This window comes from Budorcas taxicolor, chromosome 20, assembly GCF_023091745.1.
Source record: "Budorcas taxicolor isolate Tak-1 chromosome 20, Takin1.1, whole genome shotgun sequence".
Classification (NCBI taxonomy): Eukaryota; Metazoa; Chordata; class Mammalia; order Artiodactyla; family Bovidae; genus Budorcas; species Budorcas taxicolor.
The window spans coordinates 41,597,361-41,622,706 of record NC_068929.1 but is presented as its reverse complement, the minus strand read 5'-3'; the positions used below and the strand labels follow the sequence as shown (position 1 = coordinate 41,622,706).

Here is a 25,346-nt window from a genome sequence, read left to right as displayed (position 1 = left end):
ACTTTATGTTCCCATCAGCAGTGAAACATGGATTCCAGTAGCCCTATCTCCTTGCCAACTATTGGTATTGTCAATGTTTTGAATAAGAGTCGTAATTCAATAACTACCTGCACTACGAAGACTTTCTTTTGGAATTTTCATATTCTCAACATTTATGTTTAGGCCTTTTTGATACACTTTGAGTTCATTTTGTGTGGTATGAAGTCCAGTCAAAATCCTTTTGTGAGATACATGTACCCTTATGTTCATAGCAGCACAGGAAACAACCTGAATGTCTATTGACAGATGAACGGATAAGGAGATGTGGTGCACACATACCATGGAATCCTGCTCAGCCATGAAGAAGAATGAACTAATGCTATCGGCAGCAACACAGATGAAACTAGAGATTATCATACTAAGTGAAATAAGTCAGAAAGACAGAGAGAAAAATGCCATATGATCCCACTTATATGCAAAATCTAAAATACGACACAAATAAACCTGTCTGAAACAGAAACAGACTCACAGACATAGAGGAAGACATAGTTTTCAAAGAGGGTAGGGGTAGAGCAATGGCAGCCCACTCCAGTACTCTTGCCTGGAAAATCCCATGGATGGAGAAGCCTGGTGGGATGCAGTCCATGGGGTCGCTAAGAGTCGGGCACGACTGAGCGACTTCACTTTCACTTTTCACTTTCATGCATTGGAGAAGGAAATGGCAACCCACTCCAGTGTTCTTGCCTGGAGAATCCCAGGGACAGAGGAGCCTAGTGGGCTGCCGTCTATGGGGTCACACAGAGTCAGACACGACTGAAGCGACTTAGCAGTAGCAGCAGCAGCAGCAGGGGTATGCAGGGTTGGGGAAGAGAGGAATCAGGAGTTTGGAATTAGCAGATGCAAACTATTATATATATAGAACGGATAAACAACAAGGTCCTACTGTCTAGCACAGGGAACTATATTTAATATCCTGTGATAAACCATTTTGGAAAAGACTATGAAAAAGAATATATGTATATATATATATATATATTTATATATATATTTATATATATATTTATATATATATATTTATATATATATATATATACACACACACATATATACATAAATAACTGATGTCCAGCAGAAATCAACACAATCCTGTAAATCAACTATATTTCAATGAAATACATTTATAAAAATATCCTTTGTGTATATTAAATTAAGGCCAATCCCATTCAGATATACAATTGTTCCAGTACAGTTTGCTGAAAAGATTTTTCTTTTTCCATTGAATTGCCTTTGCACTTTTGTCAAAAATCAACAGAACATATTCAGTGGGTCTCTTTCAGAATTTTCAAGATGTGCCTGCTGCAGTTGCCAGAAAGAGATCATGGAGACCTTGTATTCCCTGCAATGGGGGCCAACAAAGGACTGTGATCAGAGAGTGATGGATCAGATTTCCATGCCATCAAGCCCTGCAGAGGGTACTTGAAGGAAACAAGCTGGAGGCCTCATTCTGGCTCAGTGACTGCTATTGGTCAGATTTCCTGGACTGGGACAGAGCCTAGAAAGTAGCAGAAAGGGTTGGCTTCACTGAGTTACCTGATCATCGGGGAGGATTTTGTGGTGAGAGCAGGAAAAAGGGAGTTACCAGCCAGGGAGCCTCATCCTTAGGTCCCTGTGTTGCCTATGAGGGGAATAAAACTCTGGTCATTCATTCCAGTGACAACCCAGATAGGGCTGCATGTCTGTCCCTCAAGAAATTTACGTCAGAGACCAGTTTACGAGATTTCATTAAGAATTATAGAAATAAAACCTTATCTCTCACACACACAGACACACTCACTTCTGCATCTGACATGCTCCTGACTGTGTGGGACTCCCTTGCAGCGTAAGAACTCACAGAACTGGTAGACACTGGGCACCCACTTCTCCATACAACCAGGCAGACCCCATCCCAACATTAGCAGGTGTGGTCTTTTCCTATCTCTGCAGGGAGCATTTGTAGTAACTGCTTCTTGTTTTCCTTTGAACTATTTTGACATGTGATTAACAACCCAGAATTAAGCAACCCAAAATTGCAGTTGCCAGGGCTATCTCTTGTTTCTAACATTTTCTTCATCATGTTTTAATCCACTGGATACCACATGATGAAACTTTTAAGGAGGAATTTAATTCCATTTCAGAATGCAAAAGCGAACAGGAAGACAGGATCACCAAAGGTAAAATATTTCATGAGAGCAACAAACCAGAGAGGCAACTTAGAAGAACAGTACAGGACAGGTGTTCAAAAAAAAATTTTTTTTAAGCTACAGACAGCAGGATGAGTCAACACCCCAGCCCTCCACCACCTATCTCCAGGCTGTGTCCAGGAAATAAAAAAAACACTTTAAAACTCCAGAGTGTTTAAGCCACTCTTTTTCTAGCTTCTGTTACTAGGAACTGAATGTCATCCCTAAGGGTTTACCACATGTAGGGATGTTCTTTGCTAGGTGGGATGGTAGATGGAATGTTTCCTGTATCAAGAGGTTTGGGCCAGCCATAGCTCCTGGACCTAAGGCCCCAAGCCTTGCATGGAGGTTCCATTTCTCCACTTAGGTTTTCGTAACCCTAATTATTCAAGTGGGGATCTTGAGGATGGAACATTGAAACGTGGGCAACAGGTGGCCTCAGCTGTGGACCGAAGGAGGTGCTCTGTGCAGGAGGGGACCAAGTCCTCACAGGGGTGTCCCTGCTAACCTGCAGGACAGAGGCCAGGCTTCCTGAGCTGTGAGGTGAGATGAAAACGCAAGAGGAAGGCTGACAAGGAAGAACTGACCAAACAGCTCGAGTGAGTTTTATGAAAAATGAAAGAGAAATGGGGAAAGAGTCTGAGAAGGCTCCTGGACAAGGGAGGCTAAGTCGTCAGAGCACCATGTGCAGGGATCACAAGGGAGCAGGGAGCAGGCTGGGCTGAGGAGAGGCGTCCCTTGGTCGGGGCAATCCAGAAACTCAAGTGTAGATTCAGACACAAAAGTAGACATGGGCTGCTAGAACCTTGATGGTGGTTAAGGGAAAGCTGGGGGCGGGGGCGGGGGTGGGGTGCGGTATCATTTAACCTGTGTGGAATGTTAGTTTGGAAAGATGAGTAGAGTTCTGGAATTGGAGGATAATGATGTTTGTGCAGCTGAGTGAATGTACTTCATGCCACTGAACTACTACTTAATGATTAAAATGGTAAATTGCATGTGATGTATTCTTTACCACAGTATCTTTAAAAAGCACCCCAAGAGTTCTTCAGAAAGATTTCTAAACAGAGACAAAAAGGAGGGGAAATGCATGTTCTATCATCAAGTAAAAGTGAAGGGGAGGAGGCAAGTACAGTGCTGGGGGAAGACTTCAAAGAGCCAGTGGCTCCCCAGCACACCCTCTCCAAGGCTCCACTTGGCCTCAGGCTTTCTTTAGTTTCCTGGCCCCACACAGCCACCTGGCCACCAGGCCCAGTAGCTTCCCACAGAGCCACACAGTGCCCAGGGTAACCATCAGCAGGAACAAGAGGATGTCCAGTAGGTACTGCTCATACCACGGCTGCTGGAAGGCATGGGGCTTGAGGTGGGCTGCACCCCCTGTCTGGAGGATGTGGTCGATCCAGCCCACCAGCCGCTGGGCAGGAGTCAGGGGCTGCGAGCGCGCGATGATGCTGGTGGCCTCTGCGGCAGATTTGTACCTGTCAACAGAGACAGAGGGGAGGTGTTAACTCAAGTGGTCTCAGAAGTCTTAGAGACCTTGTATCACACACACATGCACACACATACTTTCTACCATAGGCACAGAAGACTTCCTTTCAAGGAACATTGTTGACTTGGTCTTGCCACTATCCAACTGGGTTCGCTTGAAAAGTTCAAATTGATTCCTGCACGCAAAGACCCATGCTTAGTGCTGAAAGTGCTAACATATAAAAGTACACCCATATTATTCTGTGTCCTGGAAGTTTCAGCTTTTACTGCAATAAGACCCACGTGGTGCCCATCATGGCTTATGCCTCCATCAAGCATTAAGGAACCACAAGCCCCAAGAGCTGCACACCTCTTGTCTTCCATGACTTGCTTCATCTTCAGAGCCAACGTCTCAGCCTTCATCTGCTCTAACTTGATAGAGACACCAAACTGTCTGGTTTCTACTCGGAGCAGGTTTTCATCCTGGTCCTCAAAGACAGGAATCCCCACCATGGGCACGCCATGCTGGATGGCCTCCATGATACTATTCATCCCACCATGAGTGACAAAAAGGCGGATGCAAGGGTGCGCTGTTGCAAATTAGAAAGAGAGTAGGACACCTCAGGATCAAAGTTTCAGGACAATAAGGAAAGCAACAAGGGCAAAAACAATGTAAAAAGGGATCTCAACATGCTGTGAAAAAAATGAATTTACTGACTTATCTCAGGACACATTCAAGGGTGAATATTCTAAGACACAGATTCTGCTCTTGTCTCTGTACAGAAACGTCTCACCTCAGCCCTAATCCATCTAAGACTCAGAACCCAGGGAAAGCTGCAGAGAAGAGTGAAAAGTAAGGCATATTCCTCCCCACCTATTCATCAATCTGTCCATCCATCCATCCATCCATCCATCCATCCATCCATCCATCTCTACCCTGTCTCTTTACTTCTCATCTCTGTTCCCTATTACTTTCTCACACAGTCATTCTCTATGCCTCTGTTTCTCTCTCTCTCTCTTTCTGTCTCTTTGTCTTTAGCTCACTTGATTTTTTTCTCTCTGGGTCTCTCCCTCTCTTCTCCACTACCGATTCATTTCTCATTTATCTGAATTCTTAACACTATCATTGACATAACAACTCATGTGGCATTTATAAAACTTAACACTACAAGTATTTTCTCCTCAATTTTATGAGAAATCTTTACGGTAGGGAATAATGGACCATACATTTCATTATTTCCAGTTCCTCTTTGCCTATCTCACCCTTACTTTTGCCGTTGTTCAGTCACTCATGCGATGCCATGGCCTTGGCTTCCCTGTCCTTCACCATCTCCCACAGCTTGCTCAGACTCATATCCATCAAGTTGGTGATACCATCCAATCATCTTGTCCTCTGTTTCCCCTTTTCCTCCTGCCTTCAATCCTTCCCAGCATCAGTGTCTTTTTTAATGAGTCGGCTCTTCGCATCAGGTAGACAAAGCATTGGAGCCTCAGCTTCAGCACCAGTCCTTCCAATGAATATTGATTTCCTTTAGGATGGACTGATATGATTGCAGTCCAAGGGGCTCTCAGAGTCATCTCCAACACCACAGTTCAAAAGCATCAATTCTTGTGTGCTCAGCCTTCTTTACGGTACAATTCTCACATCCATACATGACCACCAGAAAAACCATATATGGACATTTGTAGGCAAAGTGATATCTCTGCTTTTTTATATGCTGCCTAGGTCTGTCAAAGCTTTCCTTCCAAGGAGCAAGCATCTTTTAATTTCATGGTCGCAGTCACCATCTGCAGTGATTTTGGAGCCTAAGAAAATAAAGTCTGTCACTGTTTCCATTGTTTACCCATCTGTTTGCCATGATATGATGGGATTGGATGCCATGATCTTAGGTTTTCTGAATGCTGAGTTTTAAGCAAGCTTTTTCACTCTCCTCTTTCACCTTCGTCAGGAGGCTCTTTAGTTCCGCTTTGCTTTCTGCCCTAAGAGTGGTATCATCGGCATATCTGAGGTTATTGATATTTCTTCCAGCAATCTTGATTCCAGCTTGTGCTGCATCCATCCTGGAATTTCATATGTACTCTGCATATAAGTTAAATAAGCAGGGTAACAATATACAGCCTTGACCTACTTCTTTCCTCCTTTGAGCCAGTCTGTTTTCCCTTGTCCAGTTCTAACTGTTGCTTCTTGACCTGCATACAGGTTTCTCAGGGGGGAAGGTAAGGTGATCTGATATTCCCATCTCCTTAAGAATTTTCCACAGTTTATTGTGAGCCACACAGTCAAAGGCTTTAGCATAGTCAGTGAAACAGAAGTAGATGTTTTCTGAAACTCTTTTGCTTTTTCTATGATCCAACAGATGTTGGCAATTTGATCTCTGGTTCCTCTGCCTTTTCTAAATCCAACTTAAACATCTGGAAGTTCTTGGTTCATGTACTATTGAAGCCTAGCTTGAAGGATTCTGAGCATTTCTTTGCTAGCGTGTGAAATGAGTGCAACTGTGTGGTAGTTTGAGTGTTCTTTGGCATTGCCCTTCTTTGGGATTGGAATGAAACTGACCTTTCCCAGTCCTGTGGCCACTGCTGGGTTTTCCAAATTTGCTGACATATTGAGTGCAACACTGTCACAGAATCATCTTTTAGGATTTGAAATAGTTCAGCTGGAATTTCATCACCTCCACTGGCTTTGCTCCTAGTGATGCTTCCTAAAGCCCACTTGACTTCATGTTCCAGGATGTCTGGCTCTAGGTGAGAGATCACACCATCGTGGTTATCTGAGTCATGAAGATCTTTTTTGTATAGTTCTTCTGTGTATTCTTGCCACCTCTTCTTAATGTCTTCTGCTTCTCTTAGGTCCATAATATTTCTGTCCTTATTGTGCCCATCTTTGCATGAAATGTCCCTTGGTATCTCAAATTTTCTTGAAGAGCTCTCTAATCTTTCCTTTTCTATTGTGTTCTTCTATTTCTTTGCACTGATCACTGAGGAAGGCTTTCTTATCTCTCCTTGTTTTTCTTTGGAACTCTGCATTCGGTTGGATATGGCTTTCCTTTTCTCCTTTGCCTTTCAGCTATTTGTAAGTCCTCCTCATACAACCATTTTGCCTTTTTGCATTTCTTTTTCTTAGGGATGCTTTTTTTTTTTTCTTGGGGATGCTTTTGATCACCATCTCCTGTACAGTGTCACGAACCACCATCCATAGTTCTTCAGGCATTCTATTAGACCTAGTCCCTTTAATCTATTTGTCACTTCCACTGTATAATAGTAAATGATTTGATTTAGGATATAGCTGAATGGATATACCTGAATGGTTTAGTGGTTTTCCCTACTTTCTTCAATTTAAGACTGAATTTGGCAATAAGGAGTTTCTGATCTGAGCCACAGTCGGGTCCCAGTCTTGTTTTTGCTGACTGTATAGATTTTCTCTATCTTCGGCTGCAAAGAATATAATCAATCTGATTTCGGTATTGACCATCTGGTGATGTCCATGTGCAGAGTTGTCTCTTGTGTTGCTGGAAGAGGATGTTTGTTATCACCAGTGCATTCTCTTGACAAAATTCTGTTATCATTTGCCCTGCTTCATTTTGTACTTCAAGGCCAAACTTGCCTGTTACTCCAGGTATCTGTTGACTTCCTACTTTTGCATTCCAATCCCCTAAGATGAAAAGAACATCTTTGTTTGGTGTTAGTTTTAGAAATTCTTGTAGGTTATCATAGAACCGTTCAACTTTAGCTTCTTTGGCATTAGTGGTTGGGGCATAGACTTGGATTACTGTGATACTGAATGGTTTGTATTGGAAACAAACTGAGATCATTCTGTCATTTTCGAGTCTGTACCCTTATTGACAGAAAACTAAAACAAAATGTTAGTGAAGAGTTCATTTCAAACTCTGCCTCTCAATAGGGATGTGAATCAGAATCCACTTGGCTTCTTTGGAAGGGGGACTTCTTTTCCCTACCTCATGCCTGCTTAATTCAATGTTCAGAACTCTCTATCTTAAATTCCCCAATATGTTTTTGAACCACAATTTTGGATATGACCCTCTGATTCAGTCAGTGTGACAGTGAAGAGTGTCCAAAAAACAGTAAAGAGACAAAGAAAACCTTTTTGGATGTAATGATCTCTCCACTACCAAAGGATTTGATGAACCAAATAACCAGCTGTGAGATTACTCAGTACGGCATGTAGACATTATGGCATACCCTTCAGACACCACCAGCATCAACTTTGTAAAGGTATGAGTTGCTCACACCTGTGGTACTAAGGAGAATGTATCAATATGTATGGACATATGTTTGTATAATGGCACGTGGCTGAAAAGGAGAATGGGGTGGCAGAGGGTAGTTCAATAGCATCACCAAGTCAATGGACATGAATTTGAGAAAACTCTGGGAGATAGTGGAGGACAGAGGAACCTGGCATGCTGCAGTCTTTGGGATTGCAAACAGTTGGACATGACGTAGCAATTGAGCAACAACAAAAAACGTGGCTGAACAAGGGCTCAAGAGACCATGGGAAACAGTGACAGTGTGCCCCCTTATATGAGTTCTCAGACAAACTGTTGACAAATCATCTTGGATTGTGTTTGAGCAACCCTCTTTAGTGCCAGATAAGTTATGGTCAAAATAAACCGAAAGTGATATCACTTCTGGCTGCAGGTATCAGAAATGGAAAAGAAAAGGAAATGCTGTTTGGGGCATTTTGGAAGTATAGCCTGATTTCTCAACAACTCCAGTTTGGCTGTTCCATTCCTTGAAATACTTACCTTCATTTATCAGCTGCTTCTCCTCATAAGAACAGGACTGCCTAACTAGAGGTCAGAGCCTTAATGAACCCCAAAGATACATAAGGACGAGAGAAATAGACTTGGAAAGTCCTTACCCAAGAGGTCATTCTGAGGAAGCCAGTCCATGATTTTTACGTTTGCTGCCAATTTGACATCTTTGGGCCAGTGAGAAGGGTTACACTTCCATATCACCCCTTGAGGGAGACGAGCAAAGGCAGCATGCATCTCCTTGAGAATCTCCTGGGACTGATATCTGCTCACGATGGAGCCCAAGGCCACAAGGACAAAACCAGAGTCTCCAAATTTGGCAATGAAATTCTCAAGTTCCTGGAGAGAGGTAAGAAAGGAAAGGAGGTGAATAATGTTGTCAATGAAAGCCTAAACAGCCAAAAGATGAAAATCATCTATTTACTGAACATACTCTCCTGTTAACAGTTAGAGTTCACTGCCTTGAAACTGTTCCCGTAGCCTCTACGACAGCTCAGTGCCCTCTGCACCAGGCTCAGATCCTCTGGATAGATGGCCTTGAAGAAATTTTTGTGAAACCTTTGGACACATTTTCCCATATAAATACTTTAAATACTCACAAATGGATGTGAAGAGAGCTTTAGGTAACCAGCCAGCATAATGGTACACATTGCACATGAGGTCCTTAAGACTGTAGCACCAATGTCTAGACCCAGAGCTTTCATGTATCACAATGTTTTAGGAAAGAGGAAAGTTGAAGTGGTGGGAATCTCTTTCTTCATTGAAAACATGACCCCAGTACCAGAGTCATCCTCAACCCTCATTCTAGATCCAGGCAGATATGGTCATTTAGGAGTATTCCAATGTCAAATCAGAGGAGTTAGAGCCTGGGGGAGTGCAGTCTGCCGTCCTGGCCCATTAGGGCCTGGTGGGCCTTCTGGGGACTGAGGTAGACATGCTGGGAGAATATTCTGCTGTTTGTCTTCTTCATATTCTTTTTAGAAACCTGTATAGCTTCTTTGTTGAGGTATGTGTTAAGGTTTGTGGACCACTTTTTAATTGATTTTTTTGTGTGTTATTGAGTTCTAAGTATTCTTTGTATATTCTTAACATCAGTCTTTACCAGGTAGGTTTTTGGCAAATATTTCTTTCCAATCTGTGGTTTCTCTCCTGATTCTCTTGACAAGGTCTTTCTCAGGACAGATAATTTTAATTTCAATTTAACATACTTATTAACTCTTCTAATGTACCTATTAACTCTTTCTTTCATAGAATATATCCTAGGTTTTATGTCTAAAAAGTAATCACCAGACTCTATTTCTTAGAGTTTTTTCTATGTTATCTTCTAGGCATTTTATTGGAGAAGGCAATGGCAACCCACTCCAGTACTCTTGCCTGGAAAATCCCATGGATTGAGGAGCCTGGTAGGCTGCAGTCCATGGGGTCGCTAAGAGTCAGACACGACTGAGCGACTTTACTTTCACTTTTTACTTTCATGCATTGGAGAAGGAAATGGCAACTCACTCCAGTGTTCTTGCCTGGAGAATCCCAGAGACGAGGGAGCCTGGTGGGCTGCCATCTATGGGGTTGCACAGAGTTGGACACAAGTGAAGTGACTTAGCAGCAGCAGGCATTTTATACTTTTCCATTTTATATTTAAGTATATTACCCATTTTTTGTTAATTTTTGTTGAGCAGGTAAGGTCTTGGTCTAGATTCAATTTTTTTGCAAGTAAATGTCCAGTTGCTTCAGCACTGATTGTTGGAAAGTATCTTTTCTCCATGGTATTGCCTTTAATCCACTGTCAAAGATCAGCTGACTAAATTCATGTGCATCTTATTTGTCTATTCTTTTTCTAAGACCACACTGTCTTGATTACTGTCCTTCTCAGTAAGTGGTAAAGTTGAGTAATGTCAGTTCTTCAACTTTGTTCTGTCTTCAATATTGCATTAGCTCTTCAAGCTTTTTGCCTCTCCATACAAATTTGAGGATCAGTTTGTCAATATTCACAAAATAACTTACTGAGATTTTGATTGGGATTTACAATGAATCTTTAGATCAAACTGAAGAGAACTGACATCTTGACAACATTGAGTCTTCCTATCCATTAACATGGAATATCTCTCCATTTATTTAGTTCTTTTATTTTTTTCATCTGAGTTTTGTATGTCTTCTCATATAAACTTTGTGTACATTCTATTAGATTTATTTTTAAGTATTTCATTTTGCAGAATACTAATATAGGTAGTGCAGTGGTAAAGAATCTGCCTGATGATACAGGAGATGCAAGTTTGATCCCTGGGTCAAGAATATTCCCTAGAGAAGGAAAATGATTATTCTTGCCTGAATAATCCCATGAACAGAAGGGCCTGGTGGGCTACAGTTCATGGGGTTTCAAAGAGTCGGTCATAACTGAGCATGCACACAATATATAAGATTATGTTTTAAATTTCACATTCCCCCTGTACATTGCTAGTATATAGGAAAGGTACATTAAACATGTATTCTGTGACATTCCTATAATTACTAATTAGTTCCAGTCAATTTTTTCTTGACTTTTTTTGATTTTTACTTGGACCATCCTTTATCTGTGAATAAAAACAGTTTCATTTCTTCCTTCCTAATATATATGATTTTTGTTCCTTTTTTTTTTCTTTTTTGGTCTTACTGCTTTAACCAGGACTTTCACTAGAAGTTAAAGAGAACTGGTTGTGGCCAGTCAGCCAGCATTAGCTCCAGGATCCCCTGGGGTTCTGCAGTCAGTGGCATCATGATCCAACCTTGCTAACCAGCAGCTTGCCAACTGCCCCACAAAGCAAGGCCTGGCAACCAACTGGACCAGGACCAAGTCACACCTACCAGACCATCCACAGTAGTCAACCTGGCACAACAGAAGAATCCGTGCAGCCCACATAAGGCACAGTCCTAGAAAATATAGCTCTGGTAAGCAGGGAAGGGGGCATGCACTGCTGTGACATATAGGATGATTCCTACAAAAGATCCCTTTCTCCAAGGTCAGGAAAAGTAACCAACCTAACAAGTACATAGAAATGAAAATAGCAAATTAGGCAAAATGAAGTTTCAGAGGAATATGATCCAAGCAAGTATTCATAAATAAGATAAAATACCAGAAGAGTTAAGTGAAGTAAATATAAGCAATCTACCAAAATAAGGAAAAGAATTCAAGATGATGATCATAGAGATGATCAAAGAATTCAGAAGAATGCCTAAACAAAGTGAGAAGTTAGAAGTTTTTAACAAAAAGTTAGAAAATATGAAGAAGTACCAAATAGAGGTGAAAAATATACTAACTGAAGTGGAAAATGCACTAGAAGGAACTGACAGAGTAGATGATACAGAGGGATCGATCAGTGAACTGGAAGACAGAGTAAAGGAAATCACTGAAGCTGAACAGGAAAGGAAAAAGAATAAAAAGAAGTGAAGACAGTTTGAGAGACCTTGGGGACAATATCAAACATACTAACACTTTGTAGTGGTCCAGAAGGAAAAGAGAGAGAGAAAGGGGCAGAGAACATTTATGAGGACATAATAGCTGAAAAATTCCCTAACCTGGGAAATGAAATAGACATCCAGGTACAGGAATCACAGAGAGTCCCTAACAGGATTAACCCAAAGAGGACCATACCAATGCACACTGTAATTAAAATGGCAAAAGTTAAGGAGAGAATAATAAACGCATCAAGGGAAAAGCAACAAGTTATGTACAAAGGAACTCCCATAACAGTATCAGCTGATTTGTCAGCAGAAACTCTGCAAGCCTGAAAGGAGTGGCATAACATATTTAAAGTGACGAAAGGGAAAAATCTACAAACAAGAATACTTTCATTTAGATTTGATGGAGAAGTCAAAAGTTTTACAGACAAGCAAAAAGCTAAGAGAGTTCAGCACTACCAGCCCAGCTTTACAAGAAATGTTAACAGGGCCTCTCAAAACAGAAAGGAATAGGCCACAATTAGAAACATGTAAATTATAAAAGGAAAAACGCATTGGTGAAAGCAAATATACAGTAAAGGTAGTAAATCAACCACATGCAAAGCTAGTATGAATACTAAAGGACAAAAGTAGTAAAATCATCTATTTCCACAAGAAGCAGTTAAGATGTACATAAAACCAAAAAAGAAGTAAAATATATTGCAAGAAAACAGTTATGAGGGGAGAGGGAGTAAAAAATCAGACTTGACAAAATGCATTTGAAATTAAGACTAGCAACTTAAAATAATCACATAAATGGATTGCTATATACAAACCTCACAGTAATCAAAAATCAAAAATATATAATAGATACACACAAAGAGTAAGAAATTTACACATAACACTAAAGATAGTCATCAAATTATAATGGAAGAGAACAAAAGAAGAAGAAAGGAACAAAAAACTGCAAAAACAACAAAATAGCAATAAGTACATACCTATCAATAATTACTTTAAATGTAAATGAATGAAATACTCCAAACAAAAGACATAGAGTGGCTGAATGGATACAAAAACAAGACCCATATATATTCTTCCTATAAGAGACTTACTTCAGATCTAAAACCACACACAGACTGAAAGTGAGAGAATGGAAAAAGGTATACCATGCAAATGGAAATCAAAAGAAAACCAGGGTAGCAATACTTACATCAGACAAAATAGACTCTAAAACAAAAACTATAATAAGAGAAAAAGAAGGACATCACATAATGATCGAGGGATTAATCCAAGAAGAAGATACAAAATTATAAATATATATGCACCCAACATGATGTTGTTTTGTGGTTTAGTCACTATGTCGTGTATGACTCTTTGCAACCCCATGGACTGTAGCCTGCCAGGATCCTCTGTCCATGGGATTTCCCAGACAAGAATACTGGAGTGGGTTCCCATTTCCTTCTCCATGGGGGATCTTCCACTTAAATACATAAAGCATGTATTAACCAACATATGTTGAAGATGTGGGAAAGTTGCAACACTTACACACTATTGTCAGGAATGCAAAACTGTGCAGTCACTATGTAAAATAATACAGAGAATCATCAAAAAATTAAAAATAGAACTAATAAAATAATCCAACAATCCTAGTTTTGTGTATATACATAAATGAATGGAAATTACAATCTGAAAGAGATATCTATATTCCCATGCTCATTGAAGAACTCTACACAATAGCCAAGATGTGGAAACAACCTAAATTTCCATCAAAAGATGAATGCTTAAAGCAACTGTAGTATAAACATCCTCTGTAGTATAAACGCCCTTTCCCTTCTGCCTTCAACCTCCCTTCAGTCCATGGGGTCACAAAGAGTTGGGCATGACTTGGTGACTGAACAACAACAGTATAAACATACAATTAGCTTGTATTATTTAGCTTTGTAAACAAGGAAATTTTTCAATATGTGAAAACATGAATGAACCTTGAGGTTCATTTCATGCTAAATGAAATGTCAGTCACAGAAGGGAAAATACTGCAGGATTTCACTGGTATGGGGTTCAGGATGGGAAACACGTGTACACCCGTGGCGGATTCTTGTTGATGTATGGCAAAACCAATACAATACTGCAAAGTAATTAGCCTCCAATTAAAATTAATAAATTTAAATTTTAAAAATAAATAAATAAATAAAGTATCAAAAATAGCCAAATTCATAGAATCAAAAAGTGGAAGCTGGTTTCCAGGGACTGGAGGAGGGGGAAATGGGTAGCTACTTTCCAATGGAGGCAGGGTTTCAGTGAACCAGAAAGAATAGGATCTAGAAATCTGCTATATAGCATGGCACCTATAGTCAATAATAATGTGTTGCACTGTTAAATACTTGTTAAGAGGGTAAATCTCATATTAAGTGTCTTACAACAGAAAAATAAAATACAAAATAGAAAAATTAAATTAAAAGGTATATACTAGGTGTTTTGCCTATCTTACTCTACTCAAATTCCAGGATCCCAGTGGCAGGAGCAGACCCCAACTCTGCACTGAAGACCTCTGCATGAAATCCACACTCTCAGGTTTTACTTACCTGTGGTACTGGTTTAATAGGTTTGACCATTAAGCCTCCAACATTCACAGTGTTGGGAAACAGAGGCCGAGCAAATTCAAAGGCAAAGTCAGAATTGACAAACCACAGCTCTGCTTTCTTTAGAAGATGAGATAAAACTGGCCTAGAACCTTCCTGGAAATGCTCTTTGATGGTGTTGTCAAAGGTAGAGTGTATTTGCCACTGCTCCACAGAGAAAACAAGTGACATCAGGAAATTCTTTACTCTACCCCAGAAGTCCATATGGTCAGTTAGGAAAGACTGGAATACTGGAACATAAGACAAGGGGCTTGGCAGGCCAAAGTCCAGTCTGCTAACTACTGTGGGAAGAATGGACACAAACAGCTTCCCAAGTTTCTCAGCAATTAGAAATGAACAGAAGTCAAAGGTATCAACAAATATCAGGTCGAAGTTCTCATTCTTTAAGGAATCCATGATATCACGTCTCCTTAGCAAATAACTGCATCGAGTCCCAAGTATTTCCATTAAATTTACAAAGTGTTCAGATTCTTTTCTGTAAGAAAAAAAAAATTAATAACAAATACTCACTGGAGGTCTTAATTTCACAATATTTAGGATAATCTTCAGCTCAAAGAAAACATCCCAGTTAAGAAAGACCATATCTGACAGCCTATTTTTACCCACCAATTTTACTACTGTCCAAGAAATATCCTCTACTCTACCACTCTGGTCCAGGTATTTCTACTTCCTAAAATATACTCACTTCTTCCCCTCTCCTTTCTTTGACCAATCCAAATTCACCCACCATCATGCCAATTCAAGGTCCTTCTGCTTTGGGAGCCATCTCTGACTGTAGCAAATCTCATGGTTCCATGTCTATTTGATATATTCTGTGATGTTCTGTTTTATTTTCACCTGTATACTGACTTATGAGCGACTGTCTTATTTCCCAGCCAAGCTGTGGAAGTAACTTCACAACAGAGTCCATCAATACTGATGACGATTTTGCTTTTTTTAAAACCATCTTATATATCCTGCATCTGATAGCTTGTCTCACACAAAGAACTTCCTGATACTAATATTAGAATCCAAATTCTAAACTGAACATAGAGATTTATATCCTTCTAATGTAAAGTTAAATGATTTAGAACAAACAAAAGTGAAACTTTTTTTGAAACTTGTTAACAGTCTTTCTGCTTTATGCTCACTGGGGTATTTATAGAAGTTAATGCTCAATTTTTACTGACACCAAATTAAGTCTCATTTATTACCCTATTCCAGGAACTATTCTCCATCAATGTTTTTCCACCACTGCCTGCAAAGAAAATGATCCTTTTTGTATAGTCCAGGGAAAAATAGACAAGAATGTTTGTGGCCAGAGATCACATGTACAGGTGTTTTGAAGACCCGTGGGCCTCCTAGTCTAGCAAAGGACTGAAAGAATCAATGGCTCAGCAAACCCATAACCTGTACAATACTACACCATGTCAGCCCACTTAAAGAAGACCAATAAGCTTGATAATTCATTAGCAATATGCATTGGATCTATTAGATCTATTGCCTTAGCAATAGATCTCTACCTGCTCTTTAGAATCAACGTTGAGTGACGGTGATTAGCTGAAATTATCCTCTATTATATTTTTTAAAGATTCTACATAAAGAATGATTGCCAAATATCAGGGTAAATTCAAAATAGGAAGTACAAAGTCCTCAAAAGCAGAACATTAATCCTATCTGAAATTAAGTTGATTCATTGAAAAAGATTATAAGACGACACTGTGTGGTGTCCCCATGAACTATAGCCCACCAGGCTCCTCTTTCCATGGAATTCTCCAGGCAAGAAAACTGGAGAGGGTAACCATTCCCTTCTCCAGAGGATCTTATTGACCCAGGGATTGAACCCAAGTCTCCTGCATTGCAGGCAGATTCTTTACAGTCTGAGCCATCAGGGAAGCCTTGTGCTCCACCATATTTAACATGTGTGTGTGTGTAGAACCAGTCTTCAAAGAAATCAATTTGCAAGAGAAGAAACAAGACAAGAAATGAGAAACAAGACTTACAAAACATAGGCCTAACAACACAAGACAACACAAAGTTTCAAATGAGTACTTTAGATCAGATCTCTTAAAGTGGAGAGAATTTGATCTTCTAGTTTTAGAAAGTAAGAAAGTTTTAAGAAAAAGTCAGATTTGAACACAACCTTGATAATGAGTAGAATTTTAAAAGAAAGAAGTGGGGGTGGGTTAAGCCACTACAATTAGCCAACTGAGGCATAGATTTTGTCTTTCCTCTTATATGTCAAAGATAAAGAACTTTTTATATATCCCAGATGATGACAAAAACTCTCAGACTCATCTCTCACTGTGCTTCATCAAGGTATTTGAGGTATTTTTAATGTATTTAAAAGAGAAGCATTTTAAGGTATGAAAAAAAATCAGTGTTCATGATGAATGTTTTTCCATTCTTGAATTTATATAAGGAATGGAGAAAAAATAAGTATAAAATGGTGGGTAGGGTTTGTTTATCAACAGTGAGAAATTAAGTTGTCTATCCCTCCTTCTGTGTTGGGGAGAGTACACACAAAGTCTATAAGTGATGTATCGCCAACAAGATCCTGGAGCAACAATTCCTCACAATTATCTGCCACAACTAAAAGCAGAAATTCATGCTTTTCTTGGAAAAAGGACAGTATACTAGACTAGATAGTATGAAAATCATCTGCTCCATCCATCCACCCACCACCCCATATCATTCATCCTTCTCTCCATCCATTTATCCATCAACTCCTCTATTGCTCTTAAACTTGTTCCCAGTATCCATGTATCCATCCATTTATTTGTATCACTAAAATAGTAGGTCTTTCATTGAGAGAGTAAATTACCTGTTGTGCAAAGCTTCTGTCACAAACAAATCCAGACGTTTCCTTACTTCATTTTCAAGATCTCCAGATGAATGCCAACTGATGACCTGGAATGAGTGTTCCTCTTTTTCTAAATCTAAGAAAACACCAACAGGGAAGTATTTAATATGTCACATAACTCAGATCAATATTAGCATGATATCATAGTCTACTTATTGCAATAATTTTATATATATTTAGACATTTGCTTTTTCAATTTGTTCTTGCCCTCTCATTCCTTTAATCATATGACAATACTTATTAAGAACTTTACAAATATTCAGTCACTTTTATTCGATTTAAAGTGCTAGAGTTTCCATTTAAAGCCTTTGGTTAAAGGTATTCCTCATTTTATGGGTGAGAAAACAAAGATGACTGGGGTGTCAAACAAACTGTCAAGGATGCACACGTGGTAAGTAGTATACTTTGTATTTAAGTTATATATAAATGTGTATATAATATATACACATATATTTGTGCACACATATATGAAAAAAAATTAGGTCAACATACAGTGGGGAGGATTCTGGGAAGATGATAGAGTAGGAAGCAACAGAAATCTGTCTCTCCACCTAAACAACAAATGCACTGACAGAATCTTCTAAAATAATTATTTTGGAACTCGTAGTCCATGGAGGGCTTGCAACTTCCAGGGTGAAAAGATCAATAAAATTGACAAATATTTAGCTAGAAATACTAAAAAAAAAAGAGAGAGAATACTCAAATTACTAAAATCCAAATTGAAAATGGTGTCATTGCCAATTATACAGAAATTAGTATTATAAGAAATATTGTGAACAATTGTACACCAACAAATTGGATAATCTAGATGAAATTTTAAAATTCCTAGAGACATAAAACCAATTAATAGTAAATCACAAAGAAACAGAAAATTTGAATAGATTTATAAGTCATAAGGAAATTAAATCAGCAGTCAAAACCTCTCAATAAAATCAAGTCCTGGATCCAAAAGTTTCACTAGTAAATCCTACCAAACATTTAAAGAAGAAATGCCTCTTCTCAATATGCTGCTGCTGCTGCTAAGTCGCTTCAGTCGTGTCCGACTCTGTGTGACCCCAAAGACGAATCCCCCATCCCTGGGATTCTCTAGGCAAGAATACTGGGGTGGGTTGCCATTTCCTTCTCCAATGCATGAAAGTGAAAAGTCAAAGTGAAGTCACTCAGTCGTGTCTGACTCTTAGCGACCTCATGGACTGCAGCCTGCCAGGCTCCTCCCTCCTACTCCTTCTCAAATTGTTCCAAAGAGTTGAACAGATGGAAACACTTCCAAATTCATTTTATGAAGCCAGCATTTCCCTCTTACCAAAGCCAGACAGTTTAGTACAGTCCAGTCATGCACTCGTGTCCAACTTTTTGCAACCCTATGGACTGCAACACACCAGGCTCCCATGTCCATCACCAATTCCTGGAGCTTGCTCAAATTCACGTCCATAGAGTCAGTGACGCCATCCAACCATCTCATCTTCTGTCGTCCCCTTCTCCTCCTGTCTTCAATCTTTCCCAACATCAGGGTCTTTTCTAAGGAGTCAGTTCTTCGCCTCAGGTAGCCAAAGTATTGAGTTTCAGCTTCAGCATCAGTCCTTCCAATGAACATTCAAAACTGATTTCCTTTACAATTGACTGGTTTGATCTCCTTACAGTCCAAGGGGCTCTCAAGAGTCTTCTCCAACAGCACAGTTAGAAAGCATCAATTCTTCAGCGTTCATCTTTCTTTATAGTCCAATTCTCATATCCACACATGACTACTGGAAAAACCATAGCCTTGACCAGATGGACCTTTGTTGGCAAAGTAATATCTCTGCTTTTTAATATGCTGTCTAGGTTGGTCATAGCTTTTCTTCCAAGGAGCAAGCATCTTTTAATTTCATGGCTGCAGTCACCATCTGCCATGATTTTGGAGCCTAAGGAAATAAAATCTATCTCTGTTTCCATTGTTTCCCCTATCTGTTTGCCACAAAGTGATGGGATCAGACGCCATGATCTTTGTTTTTTGAATGCTGAGTTTTAAACCAGCTTTTTCATTCTTCTCTTTATCAAGAGGCTCTTTAGTTTCTCTTTGCTTTCTGCTAAGTGTGGTATCATCTGCATATCTGAGGTTATTGATGTTTCTCACGGCAATCTTGATTCCAGCTTGTGCTTCATCCAGCCTGGCATTTCACATGATGTACTCTGCATATAAGTTAAACAAGCAGGGTGACAATATACAGCCTTGATGTACTCCTTTCCAAATCTGGGAAAGTCAGACAAGCACACTATGAAAAACAGAAACATATAGACTAATGTCCTTTATGAACATTGATTCAAAAGCCCTCAACAAAAAAGCGGCAAATCAAATTCAACAGAATATGAAGAGGATTATACATGATGATTTATTCCTCGAAGGCAAAGATAGCTCAGTAAACAAAAACCAATTGATAAAAGATACCAGATTAACAGAATGAAGGACAAAAATCACATGACCAATTCAACTGATGCAAAAAAAGCACTTGATAAAATTCAACATCCATTCATAATTTTAAAAAAACTCAACAAACTAGGAATAGAAGGAAACTACCTCAACTGTTCAGAGTCCCTTGGACTGCAAGGAGATCCAACCAGTCCATCCTAAAGGAGATCAGTCCTGGGTGTTCATTGGAAGGACTGATGTTGAAGTTGAAACTCCAATACTTTGGCCACCTCATGTGAAGGGCTGACTCATTTGAAAAGACCCTGATGTGGGAAAGATTAAGGGCAGGAGGAGAAGGGGACGACAGAGGATGAGATGGCTGGATGGCATCACTGACTCGATGATCGTGAGTCTGAGTGAACTCCGGGAGTTGGTGATGGACAGGGAGGCCTGGCATGCTGCAGTTCATGGGGTCACAAAGCGTTGGACACGACTGAGCAACTGAACTGAACTGAACTGCACCTCACCATAATAAAAACCATATATGAAAAACCAATAGCAAAAATTATACTCAGTGAAGAAAGACTGAGAACTTTCCACTAAGGTCAGTAACAAGGCAAGGAGACTTCTTAACTATTTCTATTCAATATAGTTATGGAAGATGGAGCCAGAGTAGTCAGGCAAAGGAAGCAAGGAAGGGAAAAAGGGCATCCAAATTGGAAAGGAAGAAGTAAAAGAATCTCTGTTCACAGATGATGTAATCTTACATGTTAAAAACCCTAAAGATTTCACACACAAAAATGTTAGAACTAAAAAATGAATTCATTCAAGTAGCAAGGTAAAAAGTTCACACATAAAAATCAGTTCCCTTTCTATACTATAAATGAATACTCTAAAGTATTTTCCAAAATAATTCCAAATACAATAGCATCAAAAAGAATAAAGTACTTGGGATTTAGTTTAGTCAAAGAGTTGAAAGATTTGTGAAGTGAAAACTGCAAAGCAATGCTGAAGGAAATTAGAGAAGACAAATAAATGTAAATACATTCCATATTCATGAATTGGAAGAGTCAGTTGTTAAGATGTCAATACCACCCAAAATGATCTACAGATTCAATGCAGTCTCTATCAAAATCCCAATGATGTCTTTTGCAGTAATAGAAAAAAAAAAATCCATCTTAAAACTCCTTTGAAATCTCTGCTGCTGCTGCTGCTAAGTCACATCAGTCGTGTCTGACTCAGTGCGACCCCATAGACGGCAGCCCACCAGGCTCCTCTGTCCCTGGGATTCTCCAGGCAAGAATAGTGGAGTGGGTTGCCATTTCCTTCTCCAATGCATGAAAGTGAAAAGTGAAAGTGAAGTCACTTAGTCATGTCTGACTCTTAGCGACCCCATGGACTGTAGCCTACCAGGCTCCTCTGTCCATGGGATTTTCCAAGCAAGAATACTGGAGTGGGTTGCCATTTCCTTCTCCAGGAGATCTTCCTGACCCAGCGATTGAACCCGGGTCTCCTGCATTGTAGGCAGATGCCTTACCGTTGGAGCCACCAGGGAGCTCTTTAGAACAGTCTAAACAAGAGCAAAACTGGAAATTCATCTTCAGAACTTTATAATTGCTCAGACTTATTTTTTCCAACAAAGCTGCTTAATTTTGCAATTTTTTTTTTTTTTAAGTTTTAGCAACTCTGATGGAGTAACCCAGAGCTTAAATTACCAGATTCACCCAACAGAGGGGACGACAGAGGATGAGATGGCTGGATAGCATCACTGACTCAATGGACGTGAGTCTGAGTGAACTCCGGGAGTTGGTGATGGACAGGGAGGCCTGGCATGCTGCAATTCATGGGGTCACAAAGAGTCGGACATGACTGAGTGACTGAACTGAACTGATTAACTTGCTTTGTGAACTCAAACAAATCATTCAAGTTCCCTGAGCCTCTGTATCCTTATCTGTCAACAGAGCAAAGCTGATCAGTTGATAACTTCATTTTAGCTGAAACTCTTTTTCAACCAGTGCCACTAGCTTCAGTAACTCAAGAACTTCTGACATTGCTATATACAACTCATGAGATGACTGATTTTGCAATAATAATGTATGGAGGCTTGCCTGAAATAAAGTGACATCCAGATAAAGAGGTAAACTATAGACATAAAATGTAGAGGTTATTGGGATATCCAGCACTTGTATGACTCAGGGAACTCAAATCGGGGCTCGACAACAACCTAGAGGGGTGGAATGGGGACGAAGGTGGGAGGGATATTCAAGTGGGAGGGGACATGGATAGACCTATGGCTGATTTGTGTTGATGTTTGGCAGAAACCTCAATAGTGTAAAGCAAGTATCCTTCAATTAAAGATAAATAGCTTCCAAAAGCTAAAATAAAATGCTTCCAAAAAATGAAGAAGGAACATTTTCTAAAAAAAAAAAAAAAAGATATCCAGCACTTAACATAAACACACACACACTCCACACACATTTTGTCCATTATTTCAATACTAGATTCAAAAAAGTGTTGTGTTAAGCAGTACATACAAAGGGCATTGCCTCTTTTTGGCTGGGATTGAAGAATTCAATAATTATGAAAAAAGATACCTGAGGCTAGACTTCTTCCTCTATTAGAAAGCATAGTGACGTTATGACCATGATCCTGAAGAATCTGAGACACCCGCTGCATTAGTAGAATATGGCTTCCACCTAGGAACAATATATATCATTTTTGAGAAGATGAGAACCGAGGGTATGAAATTGATGTGGAAGTGTGGGGCAAACCAGGGTAAGATAACAGAAAGTTGACAGTGAGTAGAGAAAGATGAGTTTCTCACTCTGGTTAAGCCCCAAACTGGATACCTATATTCTGCCTGCCCAGATCTTTGACCTAGGGCAATCCTCCACTAAAGATTCCCTCTTATGACTTTTGGTCTTAAGACTTATGGTCTTTGCAATAATGTAATATAATTTTGGTGTTTAAGTCTTTGGCGTTCCTGATCCTAAGGCACACACTGCATTTTAGCTGGGGGTTTATGGAGATGCCGTAGCCTAAAGAAATAACTGCACTGGTAGATATTCTGGCCCAGTGCCATGCATGTGGGTGTGAAGTGTTCCTAATAGGCAGTCAGTCCAAGCTGTTTCTGAAATTCTTCTCTTTGGACATGAATGCTAGAGTAGGAGCCAGAAATATGGAAGCTTGAATTTGGTTCTAAGAAACAGCCATTGGAAGAAAAGATGTGGAGCCACCACTTAGAGCCAAAATGCTTGAGATTCAAATATATTTCACAGGAAGTTTCTCAGTTGAATGTCTCACATCCATTAAGACAAGCAGGAAAACTGTGGGCTCCATAGGATGGGCTTGCAGTATCTTATATGCATGAGAAACAGGACATCCATCGTAGGACAATCCTGGGATCTTTAAGAAAGAGGAGGCTTAATCCTTGGGAGAGATGTGAACTCCATTACACCAATATCCTGTCTAAAATTATGTACTATCATGGGGCATTTTTCTTGCATCTGTGAGTCTCAGCAGCAGAGAAAGCCAGATCTCCAGGGAAGGAACAGACTTGCCAAAGTTGGGAAGCGGGGGTCATTAGAGGAAAGTCCCACAGTCATCAGGTCAGTGGTGAGTAGTACGTGCAGGGCTCAGTTGATAAGTCGTGTCCGACTCTGTGTGACCCCATAGACTATATAGCCCATCAGGCTCCTCTGTCCAAGGAATTGCCCAGCCAAGAATACTGCTGTGGATTGCCATTTCCTTCTCTGGGGATCGTCCCGACCCAGGGATGGAAACCCTGGTCTCCTGAATGGGCAGGTGGACTCTTTACCACTGAGACACCTGGAAACCCAGAGAGCGGTACAGAGCTACATAGTGTATATCTGTGGGAGTTACTCTAGCATTGTATATCCATACTTGTGTTGCCGGAGGTAGCACAAATTACCCAAAACATAGTACCCCTGCTTAGACTGCCTGCTGTTGTTCACATTAACTGTTGGAAGAAATGTTTGCGAGGAAGAGGTTGGCATAGACACAGCTGTTCACGTGGCTCTTCATAAGGGGCAAAGGTGGGGCTTCCAGCACCCGGTTAACTGCCCCAGCTCTGTCCTTGGAGTTGAGGCTGGAGGACAGTGTACTTTTAAGAGAGAAAACTTTTTCTCCATTACCTGTATCATTTAAAAATAGGTTTATAATAGGCTTTTTAGAAATCTGCACTGTAAAAAAGGAAAAGAGTGGAATCTGTGGAAGAGGATGGTTTTGAGGTAAGAAATCATAAGTGAATTCCCAGTGCGTGCTAAGAGAGAGGTCTGTTGTGCTCTTGTAAAAGGCACCTCATTTCCCTGACCCTCCGCCTTCCTCTCAGGAAATAAAAGGGGAGGCCCAGTAAGAGGGATTCTGTGATTTCTCCCAGTTCTAGGGTCCCCAGGTTTTCTGGGATCTAAAAGCAAGCTAGGGAGCCTACCATCTTTTCAGGATGGGTCAAATAAAACTCTTGGAGAAACTCCATCCTCTGAGGAGTCCTTATCCTGATAAAATTTCCCCTTTTGTCTTCTGTCCTCTAAAGGGCAAAAGTAATGGAAATAAAACTCGGTCCACAATGCGCAGAATCAACGGCTCCACTCTTCTTCAAAAGCTTCCATCAGCACGGGTGAGAGAAGGGCTCCCAAATGCGCCACTGCCCTGGGGTCCTCCCGTCTGCCCGCCCGCTCAGTTTTCCAGTTAGGAAACAGTTCGTGCTGCTGTCCCAGGAGCACCTGTCCCCAGAGCCTGATATGGACTCCGCCTTCTACTTTCCACCGGCATCTGCTGCACACCCCTCAGAAGTTCAACGTGACCCTTTCAAAATCCCGCAGGTACCGTGGAGGTGGAGGGGGCGGCCTGGGGTCTCAAGCTCAGAAATAGACCAAAACTTCTGGTTCCCGCGGTACCCACAGGGAAGCGCATCCAGAGCAAATTAAAAGAGAGGATAGGAAACTGCTCCTCTTCTCCAGGGCTATCAATAATTTCACCTTGGTAGTAGAGACCTCTCTCTGCCCCACAACCCTCGCCAGCCTCTCCCTCCTCCAGCCTAGGACCCAAGCCCAGCCTGGAAAACCGTATGAAAAGCCCCTCTGATTGAGGGGGCTGTTGGCATGACTCCTGGCCAGGAGCCTGGGACAAGCCTGTCCTGATTCTCCGGCCAAGCACTCACCCAGTGAGGATATAGTCAGGATTTTGGCGGCCTCTGAGAGCAGGAGCGCAGGCAGTAAATATATGACTAGAAGAAGCACCCGCTGCGCCCCCATCGTCGCTCCAGAGAGGCTGCGGAGCCGAGCCCTAGGCTGCACGCCCGGCGCCCCGGAACCCGCGCGCCCTCCACGCGCAGCGCGCAGGCAGGGAAGGAAAGACGCAGGCCGGGAGCCGGGGACAGAGATCCTGTGGGTGTTTGCTCTGTACGTCCGTCTGGCCCTTTGGACTCTGCTCCCCAGGGAAGTACACCATTGGATATTCTGTCCTCACCCTCCCTAAATCTGGGCAGGGGGAAGGAGGGATTAGTGTGCTTAACCCTCTCAGTCCACGTAATCACCACACTTTCCGGATAGAAAAACACTCTGAACCAGTAATGGTAGGGACCTTAGGAAATCACATCGAAGAAAGTTATACCTC

The 25,346-nt window shown here is 40.7% G+C and overlaps 1 protein-coding gene across 1 annotated transcript; it reads right to left on the bottom strand.

The window, feature by feature from the left end:
* Window positions 1-3,396: 3,396 nt before the first annotated feature.
* LOC128066174 (UDP-glucuronosyltransferase 3A1-like) lies at window positions 3,397-24,985 on the bottom strand. Its single transcript, XM_052659270.1, has 8 exons — window positions 24,892-24,985; window positions 22,307-22,408; window positions 17,288-17,402; window positions 14,428-14,959; window positions 11,273-11,338; window positions 8,542-8,773; window positions 4,033-4,252; window positions 3,397-3,673 (listed from the first exon to the last, which is right to left on the bottom strand). The coding sequence occupies exons 1-8, from the start codon at window positions 24,983-24,985 to the stop codon at window positions 3,397-3,399; spliced, it is 1,638 nt and encodes a 545-aa protein (XP_052515230.1).
* Window positions 24,986-25,346: the final 361 nt, after the last annotated feature.

Excerpts from the sequence above, each read along its gene's own strand:
- LOC128066174 (XM_052659270.1), bottom strand. The coding sequence starts at position 24,985 with ATGGGGGCGCAGCGGGTGCTTCTTCTAGTCATATATTTACTGCCTGCG. Across the intron at positions 14,960-17,287 it reads ACAGAAGCTTTGCACAACAG|AAAAGAATCTGAACACTTTG; the intron begins GTAATTTACTCT and ends TTTTTCTTACAG. Across the intron at positions 11,339-14,427 it reads CTATTAAACCAGTACCACAG|GACTGTGCCTTATGTGGGCT; the intron begins GTAAGTAAAACC and ends TATATTTTCTAG.